Genomic DNA, 20,241 nt, shown 5'->3' on the forward strand with positions numbered 1-20,241 from the left:
TATCAGTACCATGCTGTTTTGGTTACTGTAGCCTTGTAGTATAGTTTGAAGTCAGTTAGTGTGATGCCTCCAGCTTTGTTCCTTTTGCTTAGAATTGTCTTGCCTTTACAAGCTCTTTTTTGGTTCCACATGAAATTTAAAGTAGTTTTTTCTAGTTCTGTGAAGAAAGTCAATAGCAGCTTGATGGGGATAGCATTAAATCTATAAACTACTTTTGGCAGTATGGCCATTTTCACAATATTTATTCTCACTATTCATGAGCATGGAATGTTTTTCCATTTGATTGTATCATCTCTTAATTCCCTGAGCAGTGGTTTGTAGTTCTCCTTGAAGAGGTCTTTCACATCCCTTTTAAGTTGTGTTTCAGGGCATTTTATTCTCTTTGTAGCAATTGTGAATGGGAGTTAACTCATGATTTGGCTCTCTGCTTATCTGTTATTGGTGTATAGGAATGCTTGTCATTTTTGCACATAGAACTTGTTTCCTGAGACTTCACTAAAGTTGCTTATCAGCTTAAACAGTTTTGGAGCTGAGACGATGAGGTTTACTAAATATACAATCATGTCATCTGTAAACAGAGACAATTTGACTTCCTCTCATCCTATTTCAATACTGTTTATTTCTTTCTCTTACCTGATTTCCCTGGCCAGAACTTCCAATACTATGTTGAATAGGAGTGGTGAGAGAGGGCATCTTTGTCTTGCTCTGGTTTTCAAAGGGAATTCTTCCAGATTTTGCCCATTCGATATGATATTGGCTATGAGTTTGTTATGCATAACTCTTATTATATTGAAATATTAAGCTTTATATTTAAACAGCTTCCAAATTCACACCCATACGCCCTAAACAGTGACTTTAATCAAAAGTACTCTGAATGAATAGCAAGGCATTGAACAGCTGGAAGTCTGTTGAATGTGTGTGTATCATTCACAGACAAATCTGATTTTCAGTCTTTCATTTCATATGGAAAACAGAATTTTAAAACAAGGTAATGTGGTATCCAAGCTGATAAACCGATTCATTGTAGAGCTTCATAGGTGAGCAGAGTTGGCAGTGGAAAATAATAATTACCATACATTTTGAAGCCAAAATTTTATAAATATGGTTGGGAAAAGATAAGCAAAACTGAAATGGAGCCAAATTGTACTTAAGGAATACAGATTCCAGAGTTATTACTAATAATTAAAATCTAGGTAAATAAATCATTTTATAAATTGATATTTGTGTATTTCACAGAATTATGCTACAGCGTATGGTTACTCAAAACACATAAATCCATAGAGTAACAAGAAGTAACACTATTTTTTAAATAATGCTCTGTTTACAGAGAAATAAAAATTGATGAGAACTGCAATAAGATATGCCTAAGCAATACAAACTGTAGAATGTCATTACTGGCCAGAACAGCAAGCATGGGCCTAAAAGAAACCCCAGACAAGTCAGTGAGGCTGACCACATAAACACAGTCCAATTAAATAAAAGCACATGCCATTTGGTTCATGCTACCTAGGGGTGTGATAGGGTCATTCCCACCATGTCCACTTGTGAAGTATTCTCTGGTGACTTGTTCTGGAATAGGTAATGGGAAAAACACTGCTCTTTAACTCTTTCAAAAAATGAACTCAAAACCTATATTATTCATGATTTCTTATTTGAAAACAAAGAAGCAAAGTTCAGGAGAACATAGGATTAAATGAACCTTTTATACCCACAGTGTGTGCACAATCATGCCTGTACACACACAGCACAAATACGTGCAAATTCCCTTGGCTCTCAGCCTCAAACCCCCACTTCACATGAGCTAACAACCAGGACTCATAACGAAAGATATGGCCACCCTTGAAATGTTTCCAAGAATGTCAGTAGAGAAAATAGTAGTCCAGTAAGGTCAGTGATACAGAGTAGGTTCACCCACCGTTGGTTTTTCTCAACTCCTCCACAAGGCAGCGGGCTTCCTCTTGAACACGATCCTCAATGCTCCTCTTCCCCATCCCAAAATTCCGCAGTGTCATGAGGGAGAAACGCCGGATCTCCTTCCATCTCTTTCCATTGCTGAAAACGATTCCTAACAGGAAGACAAACAGAAACTAGGAGGGAGATCCCAGGCAAGAAAGAGGAAGCTGACACTGGGCAGCCATGTGGATGGGCCAAGCTCTGCATGAAAAGCTCTGCTAGTCTGTTTTCCATCCTTCCCATCCCCATGACCTATGCTGAAATAGGCACATGCACACCTACCAAATCCTCTGTTAGCTCTGTTAGCCAATGGATTATGTCCTCTTCCAGAAAACTCCTCTCCAAGATCAATCAGGGCTTCCTTCACCGCTTCGTATCCATGCAGCACCACCATGCGTTCCAGGCCAAAATACAGAGTGAACACAGGGCCATAGACTTTTGAGAGCTAGAAAAAGAGATACAGGTAACAGCAAATGAAGTCACTATTTCATCCATTTACTAAGCCTGACTTAGATTCATATTTTCATTGTATTTGTATGCTTTTATTCAGTCATACAGGCTCAAATATTTCTGAATTATATATATAAACATGATGATTATTATTATACTTGCCACTCAGATGGCCTATGATGTGCAAGGCAATGATCAGACACTTGCTACACAGATTACAATTAATCCTCACATCAACATATTCAGCAGGTCTATTCACTCTACTTTAAACAAACACACTGAGCTAAGAGAATGACAAATTCATTTGCAGTGTCCCACAGCTAATATACAGAAGACCCAAATTTGAAACTCCACTTACTCAAACACTCATGCTTGAGAAATTTATCAGCAGCACTCTCGGGCCTACCTTAACACAAATATCCAGCTTCAATAACTAATAATTTCCTGGTCTAATAGCCTTTTATGATTAGCATGCATCATAGCCTTTACAGTAAAATCATCTCTCTATGGACTCCACCTAGGACTCCCAAAAGCCCACGTAGAGGTCCCCATTGCTGGATCAATAGACCCCACAGCAGTACTCCTAAAATTAGGTGGCTATGGGATTATACGAATCACCTTAATCCTTAACCCCCTAACAGAGTTTATAGCTTATTCCTCCCTCATACTATCCCTATGAGGAATAATCATAACAAGCTCCATTTGTTTGTGCCAAACTGATGTAAAATCACTCATTACTTACTCTTCCATAAGCCACATGGCCCTTATTATCACGGCTATTCTCATTCAAACCACCTGAAGTTTTACAGGCACAACTGCCCTAATAATTGCCCAAGGACTAACCTCATCTGTACTATTCTGCCTTGTAAACTCAAACTACAAACAAGTACACAGCCAAACCATACTAATAACATGGGTCCTTCAAACACTTCTCCCCCGATAGCCACATGATGACTCCTAACTAGCCTTGCCAACCTTACCCTGCCCCCTACCATCACTCTAGTAGTCGTCTTCATAACTATACCTCATTCCCTTCGTCTAATCATACCAGCATGCTTATAAGGTTTACTATACTATACTAATTGCAGCCCTTTACTTTCTGTATGTGCTAATTATTACACAATGAGGGGTATTCACATATCATATTAACACTGTTAAACCATCTTTCACTCGAGAAGAAAACCCTAATACTTATACATCTTCTACCCCTCTTCCTACTATTACTAAACCCTAAGGTCATGTTGGGGTTTATATATTGTAGCTATAGTTTAATTAAAACATTAATTTGTGGATCCAATAATGGAAATCTATAACTTCCTATCTACTACTTATCTGCTTTTGCTGGTCCTGAACCCATAGCTATTTCCTTTACAACAGGCATAAATTATTTCTTCAGAAAAGTTCAATTTTCACAGCTATTCTGAATAAAACACATGGCTAATATAGTAGAGGACCTACATAATAAAATCTCTAATAACAAACACATCCCTTACCATTTACCTTCAGCCAAAAATTATAGCAAATGACTATGAAATAAAGAAGGAACACAACATTTCAAACTATTGACACTTTGTTATTTTGAATCTAACATGCAAAGACCTAAATCTTTCTCTAGTCACAAAATACATGATTGCATTCCACTATTTCTGACCCTGACAGACTCAGTTACACTGAGGTTTCACCTCTGCAGTGATGGAGAAAAGGCAACCAAAGCCTTTCAAAGTATTTTACTTTACAATGATCTCTTGTAACAATGTACCTCTAGGGATATATTTTATTCAAAAAGTACAGGTGAATTTACTTACCTTTTGCAAGCCACTCAAGGAGCATACTTACATTGGTTAAGGATTTGCTGATGTCCTTAATATCTATCTGTAGGATATTTCCAATCACTGGGAGAGGAGTGGGGCCAGGAGGGAGTTTTCCTCTCCCAGAGCTCTGTCTCCAGAGTGAAAGGAGAAGCAAACAGCAGAGACAGAGCACAAGGACCACAAGCGAATCCATTGAAGCCTTCTCTTCTTGTTAAGACCAACATGAGCTTGCGCTCCAAGCCTTTTATAACACTCCATGCTAATTCAGTGTGTGCCTTTTTGATGTATAAAGTTACCAATCACCTAGATCCACTATATGCTCCTTCTGAACGGACTTTGACCCACTGATAAAGATAAAAATAAAATGTCCTTTGGTCTTGCTCTCCTTCATTCCAGTGCCCACTTTGGAGCCTAGGTATTGGTAATTAAAAAAAAAAAAAAAGTTAACCCAAGTGGTTCCAATGCACCATCATAATTGAGAGCACTGAAGTAAATAATCTGATGCAAAAACAATTACTCAAAATTCTGAATTCTTAGATTAATAACCAGTTGGGAATTTATGATTTTCAGGGAAATTGATGTATTCTATGCCTTGTATATTTTGAAAGTATGTCAATGATATATCAAAGATTAGGAGACTTTGTCCTTTATAATGAAATCGTCTATTTAATATAGCCCACTAAAAATACAGCAGCCGAAACATGAAATAGCTAACATAAATCGTATATCTTAAATAACCAAACATATATCAAGTAAATTAGCTTAGCAGATATAAACACCTTTACCATTAAACCCCCTGAAAAAACACATGAAAGCAGGAATTGTTATTTTTTATTTTTCAAATGGGAAAAGGGAGACCCTGGGAGAACAGGACACCTGTTGGTGCCACACAGCTCATAGCTGGCAGGACTGGGATTTGAGCTGAGGTCTTCTGATGCCCATCATGGTGAATTATCTCTTACATCTAGAGATGCCTTCAGAACAGAAGACCCAAATTCGAAAAAAAAAAAAAATTGTTTGCTAAAACTATGTTTTAGCAAAACAAAACAAACTTCCAAACATTAGTCATTCTGAATATATACCACATTGATTCTGTTCATAAAACAGGATTCACATTAAATAGAACCCCTTATTTATCTAAGCAAAACAGCCCCAGGGATGCTCATGAGAAAAAATAAGAGTTCTCACTTCTCCATCACTGCGGAGGTGAAACGCTCAGTGTAACTGAGGGAACCGCTGATCTCAGAGAATTTGGTGCTAAGGGCTTGAGAAACTAAGGCTTCTTGACCTCCCGGTCACCTCCAGACACGGCTGCTTTCTATTGTTTTTGGTCTCTCATTTTCAAAAATAATGTAATAAAGCAAAGCAAGCATAGGAAATTATGGACAGAACAACAGCTGCGAATCTAATAGAGGGTGGGAGGTAGGGAAATCACTAAATGGACTCATAGCATAAAACCACCTCAATGTATAGACCTTAATGGGAACTGACATTTTGAGTTGAGGGCCTAAATACAACTAGAAAGATACACTTTACTAGATCACTAATGACAATACTTACGCAAAGCCATTTTCTTTAAAGATATCATCATATTTGTTCTAAATTCCCTAGGGAGGTTATCTCCAGTTCTCTTATAAAGAAAAATTAAGTTATGTTAAGACACAATTGCACAATGTTTTACGGGTCATTTTTAACAGGGATTCTAAAAATCTACAGAGAATTCTCACACCTCATGTACCTTGGGAATCTCTCAATTGCCTTTGCTTACAATAAAATTGACCCATTTTAGGAATGAGGAGGCTGAGCCTTGAAGATTCAGTACTGTAGCCAAGAACATGGTGTCTGCTGCTGCTAGAGCTGAGACTAGAACCCATAAGCCCTGCATCTTGAAGGTTTCATTTCAAGCAAAACATTCAGTTCAATTGAGTCCACAGATATTTACTGATTGTGTACTAAGGTTCAGTATTTTATGATTCAGTCTAGTAAATGATTCTCAAAATAAACATTAATTTCATTAATAATTACAGCCCAAATTGACTAGATTGGGGGTCAGAAGAGTTTGGTTTTATAACCTTTAGTACTTGGATAAGTCAAAGGCCTTGGATAACCCTTTATATAGAGCAAAGAAAAGCAAAAACTTGATCCCTGACTCATGTAACTCTGAACTCTAACAGAAATATGCCACCTTATTTTGGGTAAAATAATCTTAGTTACTCTCTTTAGAAAAATCATTTCCTTCCTTGAGAGCTAGGTGTCCCAGCTCTGCTCCTCCTCTCTTCTGTTGAGCTGAGGCTTCTCCTTAGACCTTTCAGTGTACAGAATGAAAGAATTATAGATAATTTGAAGACATAAGGGATCTCTGAGATCAACTATTCTAAACAGGATTTGCTTTGTTTAGAAATGAGCAATTGTTGACTCAGTGAGACAGTATCACAATGCCTCAGTATAAGACTTAGAATCCCAGTTTTTCAATTCGCAGTTCAGTGACATGTCATATCCCATCTCATAGAATTCACATCTCAGTCCAAAGGATCAGGGGAGTATCAACATTAAGCCCTCCACAGTTACTGAGTAATACAAACCTCAGCTTGACTAGAATGGTGGTTAGAGGAGGCTTTAGAAAAATGTATTTCTTAACAGCAGTTTGGGGTTTCCAGCAACACTAAGTGGAAAGTATATAATAACCACATGCCTCTTTCCCTGCACCCATACACAGCCTCTCTCACAATTAAGAACTCTCATTGGTTATAATCAATGAACCAACATTGACACATCATCATCATCCAAAGCTCATAGGTTATGTGGGGTTCATTCTTTGTGTTGTACATTCTATGGGATTTGACTAAAGCATAATGACATGTATCCACCATTGTAGTATCATATAAAACAGCTTTACTGACCTTAAAACCCTTTGTGCTCTTCCTGTTCACCCTGTCTTCCTTGTGAGCCCTAGCAACAAATAATCTTTGCAGTGTCAGCATAGTTTTGCCTTTTCCAGAATGTCATGTGTTTGGAATCATACAGTATGTAGCATTTTAATATTTAACTTACTAATATGTATAAAGTTTCTCCATGTCTTTTCAAGTCTTGATAGTTCATTTCTTTTTAACACTAAATAACATTCATTGTATAGGTTTACCACATTGTTTATTCATTTATCTATTGAAGAACATCTTGGTGATTTCTAATTTTTGACAATGATGAATAAAACTGCTATAAATACCCATGTGCACATTTTTGTGTGGAAATATATTTTCAATTCATTTGGCAAATGCCAAGGAGCACAAAACATAGTAAACATATTTTAGTTTTATTAGACACTGCCCAACTGTCTCCTGAAGTGTCTGTACCATTTGCATTTCCACCAGCATTGACTAATAGTTTTCATTGCTGTACATCCTTGTCAGCATTTGATTCTTTCAGTGTTTTGAATTTTAGCCATTGTATAAGTGTGTAATAGTATCTCATTGGGGTTTTAGTTTGCAGGTCCCTAATGATATTTAATGATGAGAACTTTTCATATATTTATTTGCCACCTGTATGTCTTCTTGGGTGAGGTATCTGTTCAGATCAGTTGCCCATTCTTTTAAACAAGGTGTCTGATTTCTAATCATTGAGTTTTTAAAATTTTTAGATAGCTGTAATTTATCAGATATATCTTTTGAAAATATTTGTCCCAATCTGTGTCTTGTCATCTCATCCCCTTGATAGTGTCTTTTGTGGAGTAGAAATTTTAAATTTTAATAAAGGCCAGCTTAGTTATTCTTTATTTCATGGATTGTACCTTCATTGTAGTATTTTAAAAACCATTGCCAAATCAAGGTCATCTTTATTTTCTCCTACCTCATGTTATCAGAGTTTCATAGTTTTGCATTTTATATTTAGAAGTTAACTCTCATTAAAGATGCAAGGCTTATTTCCAAATTCATTTTTCTGTATGTGAAGCTCCAGTTACTCCATTAGTCTTTGTGGAAAAGACTATGTTTTCCCATTGAATTGCCTTTGCTTTTTTTTCGAAGATCACTTGACTGTATTTCTGATTATCTATTTCAGGCTCTTTACTCATTTGCATTAATCTATTTGACTATTTTTTCACCAATGGCACACTCTATTGATTACTATAGCTTCAAAATAAGTCTTGAAGTTGAATTGGGTAAGGTTAATCATTTGACTTTGTTCTCCTTAACGTTGGCTGTTCTGGGTTTTTTGGCCTCTCCATATAAACTTTACAATCAGACTGTTGATATCTAAAGATAAAAAAAATAAAAATAGAGGCCCCCCAATTCCAGAATGGTTGAATAGGAGCTCCAATCTACAGCTCTCAGGGTGATCGATGCAGAACATGGGTGATTTTTGCGTTTCCAACTGAGGTACTTGGTTCATCTCATTGGGACTGGTTGGACACTGGGCGCAGCCCATGTAGGGCAAGCCAAAACAGGGCGGGGCATCACCTCACCTAGGAAGAACAAGGGGTTGGGGGATTTCCCTTTTCTAGCCAAGGGAAGACATGAGAGACTGCACCAGAAAAATTGGGGCAATGCTGCCCAAATACTGCCCTTCTCCAATGGTCTTAGCAAAAAGCACATCAGGAGATTATATCCTGTGCCTCATTCAGCAGGTCCCACGCCCATGGAACCTTGCTCACTGCTAGCACAGCAGTCCAAGATCAAACTGCAAGGTGGAAGCCTGGCTGGGGGAAGGGCATCCGCCATTGCTGAGGCTTGAGTAAGTAAACAAAGCAGCCAGGAAGCTCGAACTGGGTGGAGCCCACCACAGCTCAGGGAGGCCTGCCTGCCTCTGTAGACTCCACCTCTGGGGGCAGGGCATTGCTAAACAAATGGCAGCAGAATCTTTGCAGATTTAAATGTCCCTGTCTGACAGTTTGAAGACAGCAGTGATTTTCCCAGCACAGTGCCCCTCTGAGACGAATCTTCCAGAGGAAGAATCAGGCAGCAATATTTGCTGTTCTGCAAAATTTGCTGTTCTGCAGCCTCCACTGGTGATAACCAGGCAAACGGGTTCTGGAGTGGACCTCCAGCAAACTCCAACAGACGTGCAGCTGAAGGACCTGACTGTTAGAAGGAAAACTAACAAACAGAAAGAAATAGCATCAATAGCTACAAAAAGGACAAACACATCAAAACCCCACCTGTAGTTCACCATTGTCAAAGACCAAAGGTAGATAAAACCACAAAGATTGGGAGAAACCAGAGCAGAAAAGTTGAAAATTCTAAAAACCAGACCACCTCTTCTCCAAAGGATCATAGCTCCTCACCAGCAAGGGAATAAAGCTGGATGGAGAATGACTTTAACAAGTTGACAGAAGTATGCTTCAGAAGGTTGGTAATGACAAACTTCTTTGAGCTAAAGGAGGATGTTTTAACCCATGGTAAGGAAGCTAAAAACCTTGAAAAAAGAATAGAAAAATGGATAACTAGAATAAACAATGTTGAGAAGACCTTAAATGACCTGATGGAGCTGAAAACCATGGCACAAGAACTACATGATGCATGCACAAGCTTCAGAAGCTGATTCAGTCAAGTGGAAGAAAGGGTATCAGTGATTGAAGATCAAATTAATGAAATGAAGCAAGAAGAGAAGATTAGAGAAAAAAGAGTAAAAAGAAATAAACAAAGCCTCCAGGAAATATGGGACTATGTGAAAAGACCAAATCTACATTTCATTGGTGTACCTGAGAGTGACAGGGAGAAAGGAACCAAACTGGAAAACACTCTTCAGGATATTATCCAGGAGAACTTCCCAACCTAGCAAGGCAGGCCAACATTGAAATTCAGGAAATACAGAGAACACCACAAAAATACTCCTCGAGAAGACCAACCCCAAGACAAATAATTGTCAGATTCACCAAGGTTGAAATGGAGGAAAACATGTTAAGGGCAGTCAGAGAGAGAGGATGGGTTATGCACAAAGGGAAGCCCATCAGACTAACAGCAGATCTCTCGGCAGAAACTCCACAAGCCAGAAGAGAGTGGGGGCCAATATTCAACATTCCTAAAGAAAAGAATTTTCAACCTAGAATTTCGTATCCAGCCAAACTAAGCTTCAAAAGGGGAGGAGAAATAAAATCCTTTACAGACAAGGAAATGTTGAGAGATTTTCTCACCACCAGGCCTGCCTTACAAGAGATCCTGAAGAAAGCACTAAACATGGAAAGGAACAACCAGTACCAGACACTGTAAAAACATGCCAAATTGTAAAGACCATCAATGCAAGGAAGAAACTGCATCAACTAATGGGCAAAATAACCAGCTAACATCGTAATGGCAGGATCAAATTCACACATAACAATATTAACCTTAAATGTAAATAGGCTAAATGCTTCAATTAAAAGACACAGACTGGCACTTTGGATAAAGAGTCAAGACCCATCAGTGTGCTGTATTCAGGAGCCTCATCTCACACGAAAAGACACACATAGGCTCAAAATAAAGGGATGGAGGAAGATCTAAAAAGCAAATGGAAAGCAAAAAAAAGCAGAGTCTCGGATAAAACAGACTTTAAACCAACAAAGATTAAAAGAGACAAAGAAGACCATTACATAATGGTAAAGGGATCAGTTCGACAAGAAGAGCTAACTATCCTAAATATATATGCACCCAATACAGGAGCACCCAGATTCATAAAGCAAGTCCTTAGAGACCTACAAAGAAACTTAGACTCCCACTCAATAATGGGAGATTTTAACACCTCACTGTCAATGTTAGACAGATCAATGAGACAGAAGGTTAACAAGAATATCCAGGATTTGAACTCAGCTCTGCACCAAGTGGACCTAATAGTCATCTACAGAACTCTCCACCCCAAATCAACAGAATATACATTCTTCTCAGCACCACATCACACTTATTCCAAAAATGATCACATAGGTGGAAGTAAAGTATTCCTCAGCAAATGTAAAAGAACAGAAATCACAACAAACTGTCTCTCAGACCACAGTGCAATCAAACTAGAATTCAGGATTAAATTTACTCAAAACTGCACAACTACATGGAAACTGAGCAACCTGCTCCTGCTTCACTACTGCTTAAATAACAAAAGGAAGGCAGAAATAAAGGTGTTCTTTGAAACCAATGAGAATAAAAACACAACATAGCAGAATCTCTGAGACACATTTAAAGAAGTATGTGAAGGGAAATTTATAGCACTAAATGCCCACAAGAGAAACCAGGAAAGATCTAAAATTGACACCCTAACATCACAATTAAAAGAACTAGAGAAGCAAGAACAAACGCATTCAAAAGCTAGCAGAAGGCAAGAAATAAGTAAGATCAGAACAGAACTGAAAGAGATAGAGACACACACACACACACACACAAAAGAAAAAAGAATTCAGAAAATCAATGAATCCAGGAGTTGGTTTTTTGAAAAGATCAACAAAATTGATAGACCACTGGCAAGACGAATAAATAAGAAAAAAGAGAAGAATAAAATAGATGCAATAAAAAATGATAAAGGGGATATCACCACCGATCCCACAGAAATACAAACTACCATCACAGAATACTATAGAGGTACACAGAGGAGCTGGTACTATTCCTTCTGAAACTATTCCAATCAACAGAAAAAGAGAGAATCCTCCCTAACTCATTTTATGAGGTCAGCATCATCCTGACACCAAAGCCTGGCAGAGACACAACAAAAAAAGAGAATTTTAGGCCAATATCTCTAATGAACGTTGATGCAAAAATGCTCAATAAAATACTGGCAAACTGAATCCAGCAGCATATCAAAAAGCTTATCCACCAAGATCAAGCTGGTTTCATCCCTGGGATGCAAGGTTGGTTGAACATAAGCAAATTAGTAAACATAATCCATCCCATAAACAGAACCAAAGACAAAAACCACATGATTATCTCAATAAATGCAGAAAAGGCCTTCAACAAAATTCAACAGCCCTTCATGTTCTTTTTGTTGCTGTTTTTCTCCCTTCCTCTCCTGATTTTCTCTTCATAAAATGTGGGACTTTACCACCTGCTAAAAATGAGTTTTCCTAACAATATGAGACCTATCCATCTAGGAGTAAATTGTTCTAACCATGAGAGATCAGACAAAACCTGAAACCAGAGACTCATTTTCTTGAGAAATGCTTTTTCCAAAAGACTGAAAAAAAAAAAAATGCTAGAAAATGTGAAAGGAAAATAAATCTCAGGGTCCCAAAATCACTAAGCCAAAGGGAAAAGTCAAGCTGGGAACTGTGTTGGACAAACCTGCCTCTCATTCTATTCCTAAATAAGATAGCTACAAAGAGTTTAAAAAGCTACCACCTCCCTCACAATTTGCCCACAAGAAAATTACTTGTGGGCAAGGGACAGACAGAACTCAAAGTCATCTCTCTGTTTATGTGAGACAATTATCTGATTGCTTCCTCTGCCTTATTGTTTTACTAACCCAGACTAAGGAATAAGTGACTATTGCTGTAAATTGTGTATTCAGCAAAAGGCTAATCAGAAACCCAAAAGAATGCAATCATTTGTCTTTTATCTACCTATGTCCTGAACCCCACTCCCCACTTTGAGTTGTCCCATCTTTCCAGACCAGATGAATTAAAATCTTATGTATATTTACTGATGTCTTGTGTCTCCCTAAAATGTATAAAACTAAGCTGTTCCCTGACCACTTTGACCACATGTTATCAGGATCTCCTGAGGTTGTGTCATGGGTGTGTCCTTAATCTTGGCAAAATGAGCTTCCTAAATTGACTGACACTTGTCTCAGGTATTTTGAATTCACAAAAAAAGATATGATAAAGGTTAAACAAAAGATATATGAACAAAATATAAATATTAATAAGGAGATAAAAATCTAAAATTAAACCAAAAAGAAATTCTGGAGCTTAAAAGTATAATAACTGAGATTAAAAATTCACTAGAGGGATTCAAAAGCAGATTTGAGCCAGCAGAAGAATCAGAGATCATGAAGATAGATAGGTCAGTGAAAAGTATCAAGCCTGATGAACAGACTGAAAAAAAGATTAAAGAAAATTAAATAGAACCTAAGGGATCTGTAGGACCCCATGAAGCAGACCGAGATATGCATTATGGAAATCCAAGGAAGAAAAGAGATAAATAGACAGAATATTGGAAGAAACAATGGCTTCAAACAACCTAAATTTGATGACAGTCATGAATATAAACATTAAGGAAGCTCAAGAAACTCCAATCAATACATCCTCAGAGACCCACATCCAGACACATTATAACTTAATTTTCAAAAGACAGTGACAGAGATTCTGAAAGCAACTAAAGAGAATTTTCACCACTTTATCATTAAACTTATTCCAAAGCACTAGAAGGCAAAGAATAATTTTTTTTATTTTTCAAATGGGGAAAGGGAAATATATCTAGTGCCACATATCTCATGGTGTGGAAGAACTTGGATTTGAAAGGACATCTTACGATTTGCATTGTGGTACACTATTGCTTATACCACGGCTGCCTCAAGAGCAATTTTAGCAAAACAAAACAAACTCCAAAAGCATTAGTTTCCCTGAATGTATACTCTAGTAACTCTGTTCCTTCATCAAAAAAGTCATCACATCAAATAGAAAGCTGTTATTTCACTCCAAGGAGACAAAGGTCATAGGTGTTCAAGAGAATGGAAAAAATATAGGGTTCTCCTCCCCCCATTACTGCAGAAGTAAAACGTGCTCAGAATAACCAATGGAAGAGCCAATGTCAGAAAATTTAGCAGAGAAAACTTGAGAAATTATGCTTCTCCCACCACTTAGTCACCTCCAGGCATAGCTGTATCTTTAATTTTTTTGCCCTATCATTGTCGGAAATAATTAAATAATGCACACCAAGAAAGGAAGCTGATAAAACAGCAAAAAAAAAAAAAAAAGTGTTTCAGTGATATATGGGAGGTAGATATGTTATTAAACAGACACACAGTGAAGAATGACCACAATGTACAAAACTGGATGGAAAATTACATTTTTGGTTATGAGGATGACCAGGCATATCTTGAAGATATTGTGTGTTCAATTCCAGACCACCACAATAATGAAAATATTTCAATAGAGCAGGACAAGTGAATTTTTTGGTTTCCCAGTATGTATAAAAGTTATGTTTACACTATACAGTAGGTTAAGTGTGCAATAGCATTACATCTAAAAAGTGTGCATAACTTAATTTTAAAATACTTTAGTATTTTAATTGAAATATTTTAGTATTTTAGTATTTAGTATTGAAATATTTTCATTATTGTGGTGGTCTGGAATTGAACACACAATATCTTCAAGATATGCCTGGTCATCCTCATAACCAAAAATGTAGTTTTCCATCCAGTTTTGTACATTGTTACACCTGATGTAAATGACGAGTTGATGGGTGCTGACGAGTTGATGGGTGCAGCACACCAACATGGCACAAGTATACATATGTAACAAACCTGCACGTTATGTACATGTACCCTAGAACTTAAAGTATAATAATAATAATAATAATAATAAAGAAATTTAAAAAAAGAAAAAAGAATCATGTAAAGAGAGAAATTAAAATAAATAAATAAAATAAAATATGGTTATGAAATGCTAATAATCATTAGAGTCTTCAGCAAGTCATACTCTTGTTGCTAGTGGAGAGTGTTAGCTCAGTGTTGATGGCTGCTGACTGATCATGGTAGTGCTTGCTGAATCTTTGAGTGGCTGTAAAAATGTCTTTAAATGAGACAACAATGAAGTCTACCACATTGACTCTTCCTTTCATAGAAGACTTTTCTATAGCATGTGATGCTGTTTGATAACATTTCATTCACAGTAAAACTTCTTCCAAAATTGGAATCAATCCTCTGAAATCCTGCTACTTCTTCCCCAACAAAATTTACATAATATTTTAAATCCTTTCTTTTGTCACGTTAACAATGTTCAACACTAGTAGATTCATTGTCAAGGAAACAATTTCATTGCTCATCTGTAAGAAGCAACTCCTCATCCATTACAGTTTGATCATAAGATTGCAGCAATTTAGTCACATTTTCAAGCTCTACTTCTAATTCTCTTGCTATTTCCACCACATCTGCATTTACTTTCTTTACTGCAGTCTTGAACCTCCAAGTCATCTATGAGGGTTGGAATCAATTTCTTCTAACTCATGTTAATATTGATAGTTTGAATCCTCCCATGAATTACCATTGTTCTTAACCTTTTTGAAAAGGTTTTTAATTTACTTTGCCCTCATTAATCAGAGGAATGACTATCTCTAGCAGGTATCGTCTTCTGAACTATACGTATCAAATGATAAGACTTACAATTTGAAATTACTACTTGATCCATGACTGCAAAATAAAAGTTGTGTTGTCAGAATGAAAAGAACTCTCCTGATGCATCTCCATCAGAGCTCATGGGTGCCATTATTAGGTGCATGGTCAAGGAGCAGTAATATTTTCAAAAGAACTTTTTTCTGAGTGGTAGATTTCAAAAGTGGTCCTAAGAAATTCAGCAAATTATGATGCAAACTGATGTGCTGTCATCCAGACTTTGTTGCTCTTTTTTCTTGAAAATTTTTGAAGTATTCCCTCAAATGCATTTTCCATGTTGCTTACTTTATCTTCTTTCTCAGGAATGCCAATAATTCATAGGTTTGGTTGCTAGACATGATCACGTATTTCTCAAAGGTTTTCTTCATTTTTAAAAACTATTTTTCTTTATTTCTATCTGACTGGTTTAGTTCAAAAGACTGGTCTTCAGACCCTGAAATTCTTTCTTTGGCTTGGTCTAGTCTATTTATAAATCTTTCCATTGTATTCTGAAATTCTTTCTTTTTTTTTTTTTTTTTTTTTTTTGAGACAGAGTCTCACTCTGTCACCCAAACTGGAGTGCAGTGGCCGGATCTCAGCTCACTGCAAGCTCCGCCTTTTGGGTTCATGCCATTCTCCTGCCTCAGCCTCCTGAGTAGCTGAGACTACAGGCGCCCGCCACCTTGCCCGGCTAGTTTTTTTTTGTATTTTTTAGTAGAGACAGGGTTTCACCAAGTTAGCCAGGATGGTCTCGATCTCCTGACCTTGTGATCCGCCCGTCTCGGCCTCCCAAAGTGCTGGGATTACAGGCTTGAGCCACCACGCCTGGCCTTGTATTCTGAAATTCTTTAAGCGAACTTTTCAATTCCAGAATTCTGATTGATTTTTTAAAGATGTCTATCTTTTTCTTCATTTCCCAGATTGCTTTGGTAGTTTTTTTGTGTTAATTTTCAATTTTGTCTTGAATTTCATTGATCTTCTTTGCAATCTATATTTTGAATCCTTTATATGTCATTTCTGAGTTCCCATTTTCCTTAGAGTTCATTTCTGGGGAGCTAGCATGATCCTTTGGTGGTTTACAATGTTCAGATATTTCACAGTGTCAGAATTCTTATGATGGTTCCTTCTCATTTGGAGAGGCTGCCACTTTTAACTTTTGAAACTATTTTTCTGTGGATAGAATTTTTTCTTTTCTTATTTTTTTCTTTTCCTTTATCCTTCTCTCCCTTCCTATGGGGTGTGACTGTAGAGTATATTGGGTAAGGTCTTTTGGCTTTTCTTCTACAGCCCTACGCCCTTTGTCAACAGATTTTATATTAAACTGTCTGATTCAACTTACAAGCAAGTAGATGGCACTTACAGGTAAGAACCAGCTGTGGCACAAGCAGATGGGTATGTAGTGGATCTTTGTTTACTGTGAGATGTTCTCTGTTGTTTCAAGTGATAGGCTGGACATTGGAGTACCCAGTTCCCTGAGCTTCCTGTTCTGTGGGGATGCAGAGCCACAGCTGGGCAAAGCTGGCTTGCCCATAAATAACTCAGTGATGAGCATAGGCATGGGGTTTGATGAGTATGGCTGAGAGGAGCTCCTGATAAGATTCATTGATGTCTCTGTAAAGGGTGAGTGGGCTGCACCAGCTCCATGTCCTAGATAGGAAGAAACGTAATGTTTCCCTCTCACACACACACAAAAATATTGAAATAATATCAAGCATCTTCTCTGACTACAATGGAATAAAACTAGAAATCTGCCAGGTGCAGTGTCTCGTGCCTGTAACCCCAGCACTTTGGGAGGCTGAGGTGAGCAGATCAACTTAGGTCGGCAGTTTGTGTCCAGTCCAACCAACAGGAAGAAACTCAATCGCTACTAAAAATACAAAACTTAGGCAGGTGTGGTAGTGCACACCCATAATCCCAGCTACTTGGGAGGCTGAGGCAGGAGAATCACTTGAACTCAGGAGGCACAGGTTGTGGTGAGCCGAGATCGTGCCATTGCACTCCAGCCTGGGCAACAAGAGCAAAACTCCATCTCAAAAAGAAAAAAACTAAATAAAAAATAAAAAACCTAGAAATTAATAACAAGAAATTTTGGAAACTATACAAATACATGGAAATTAAACAACACACTCCTGAAAGACCAGCAGGTCAATAAAGAATTAAGAAGGAAATTGAAAAAATTCGTGAAAAAAAAATGGAAACATAACATACAAAAACCTATGGAGTGCAGCAAAAGGAGTACAAAGAGGGAGTTCACAGCTATAACTGCTTGCATCACAAACAGGAAAAACTGTAGAAAAGAAATCTAATAATTCATCTTAAAAAATAAGTAGGGGGCATGCCCAAGATGGCCAAATAGGAACAGCTCCAGTCTCCAGCTCTCAGTGTGAGTGACACAGAAGACGGGTGATTTCTGCATTTTCAACTGAGGTACCGGGTTCATCTCACTGGGGCATGTCAGACAGTTGGTGCTGGTCCACGGGGGCAGCCCGACCAGCGAGACCTGAAGCAGGGTGAGGCACTGCCTCACCTGGGAAGCGCAAGGGGGAAGGGATTCCTTTTCCTAGCCAAAGGAAATTGAGACGCACTACAGCTGGAAAATCGGGTAACTCTCACCCTAATACTGTGCTTTACCAAGGGTCTTAGCAAAGGGCACACCAGGAGATTATATCCCACACCTGGCCCAGAGGGTCCCACACCCACGGAGCCTCCCTCATTGCTAGCACAGCTGTCTGAGATCTAACTGCAAGGTGGCAGCGAGGCTAGGGGAGGGGCACCTGCCATTGCTGAGGCTTAAGTAGGTAAAAAAAAGCTGCCAGGAAGCTCGAACTGTGTGGCATCCACTGCAGTTCAAGGAGGCCTGCCTGTCTCTGTAGACTCTACCTCTGGGGACAGAGCATAGCTAAACAAAAAGCATCAGAAACCGTGGCAGAGGTAAATGTCCCTGTCTGACAGCTTTGAAGAGAGCATTGGATCTCCCAGCATGGATGTTGAGATCTGAGAATGGACAGACTGCCTGCTCAAGTGGCTCTGTGACTCCTGAGTAGCCTAACTTGGAGACATCCCCCACTAGGTGCACACTGACACCTGACATCTCACACCTCACACGGCTGGGTACACCACTGAGACGAAGCTTCCAGAGCAAGAATCAGACAGCAACACTCGTTGTTCAGCAATATTCTATCTTCTGCAGCCTCTGCTGCTGATACCCAGGCAAACAGGGACTGAAGTGGACCTCAAGCAAACTCCAACAGACCTGCAGCTGAGGATCCTAGCTGTTAGAAGGAAACCTAACAAACAGAAAAGATACCCACACCAAAACCCCATCGTACATCAACATCGTCAAAGACCAAAGGCAGATAAAACCACAAAGATGGGGAAAAAGTAGTGCAGAAAACCTGGAAATTCAAAAAATCACAGCGCATCTCTCCTTCCAAAGGAACGCAGCTCATTGCCAGCAACAGAACAAAGCTGGATGGAGAATGACGTTGACGAGTTGAGAGAAGAAGGCTTCAGTCAATCAAACTTCTCAGAGCTAAAGGAAGAACTACATACCCAACACAAAGAAACTAAAAACCTTGAAAAAAGATTTGACAAATGGCTAATGAGAATAACCAATATAGAGAAGTCCTTAAAAGAACTGATAGAGATGAAAACCATAACACAAGAACTACGTGACAAATGCACAAGCTTCAGTAACCGACTCAATCAACTGGAAGAAAGAGTATCAGTGATTGAAGATCAAATGAATGAAATGAAGCAAGAAGAGAAGTGTAGAGAAAAAAGAGTGAAAAGAAATGAACAAAGCCTCCAGGAAATATGGAACTATGTGAAAAGACCAAATCTACGTCTGATTGCTGTGCCTGAAAGTGATGGGGAAAATGGAACCCAGTTGGAAAACACTCTGCAGGATATCATTGAGGAGAACATCCCCAACCTAGTAAGGCAGACCAACATTCAAATTCAGGAAATAAAGAGAACACCACAAAGATACTCCTCAAGAAGAGCAATTCTAAGACACGTAATTATCAGATTCACCAAAGTTGAAATGAAGGAAAAAATGTTAAGGGCAGGCAGAGAGAAAGGATGGGTTATCCAAAAAGGGAAGCCCATCAGACTAACAGCACATCTCTCAGCAGAAACTCTCCAAGCCAGAAGAGAGACGGGGCCAATATTCAACATTCTTAAATAAAAGAATTTTAAACCCAGAAATTCATATCCAGCCAAACTAAGTTTCATAAGTGAAGGAGAAATAAAAACCTTCACAGATAAGCAAATGCTTAGCGATTTTGTCACCACCAGGCCTGCCCTACAAGAGATCCTGAAGAAAGCACTAAACATGGAAAGCAACAAGAGGTACCAGCCATTGCAAAAACATATCAACATTCAAAGTCCATTGATGCTAGGAAGAAACTGCATCAAATAATGAGCAAAATAACCAGCTAATATCATAATGACAGGATCAAGTTCACACATAAAAATATTAACCTTAAATGTAAATGGACTAAATGGCCCAATTAAAACACACAGACTGGCAAATTGGATAAAGAGTCAAGACCCATCAGTTTGCTGTATTCAGGAGACCCATCTCACACGCAGAGACACACAGAGGCTCAAAATAAAGGGATGGAGGAAGATCTAAAAAGCAAATGGAAAACAAAAAAAAAAAACAGGGGTTGCAATCCTAGTCTCTCATAAAACAGACTTTAAACCATCAAAGATCAAAAGAGACAAAGAAAACCATTACATAATGGTAAAGGGATCAATTCAACAG

At 38.2% G+C, this 20,241-nt stretch overlaps 1 protein-coding gene across 3 annotated transcripts in view; it reads right to left on the reverse strand.

The window, feature by feature from the left end:
* LOC105501587 (cytochrome P450 2C9) overlaps positions 1-4,502 on the reverse strand; it is a 75,799-nt gene extending 71,297 nt beyond the window's left edge. For 2 of the 3 annotated variants that reach the window (XM_011927573.1, XM_011927572.1), the window contains exons 1-3: positions 4,240-4,502; positions 2,236-2,398; positions 1,916-2,065 (exon numbers count right to left, since the gene is read on the reverse strand). In XM_011927573.1, the coding sequence (XP_011782963.1) occupies positions 1,916-2,065; positions 2,236-2,398; positions 4,240-4,407 (481 nt within the window). In that variant the 5' untranslated portion in view covers positions 4,408-4,502. The other variant, XM_011927575.1, reaches the window with a different exon arrangement.
* Between the last annotated feature and the right edge of the window lie 15,739 nt (positions 4,503-20,241).

This window comes from Colobus angolensis, unplaced genomic scaffold, assembly GCF_000951035.1.
Source record: "Colobus angolensis palliatus isolate OR3802 unplaced genomic scaffold, Cang.pa_1.0 Scaffold73, whole genome shotgun sequence".
Classification (NCBI taxonomy): Eukaryota; Metazoa; Chordata; class Mammalia; order Primates; family Cercopithecidae; genus Colobus; species Colobus angolensis.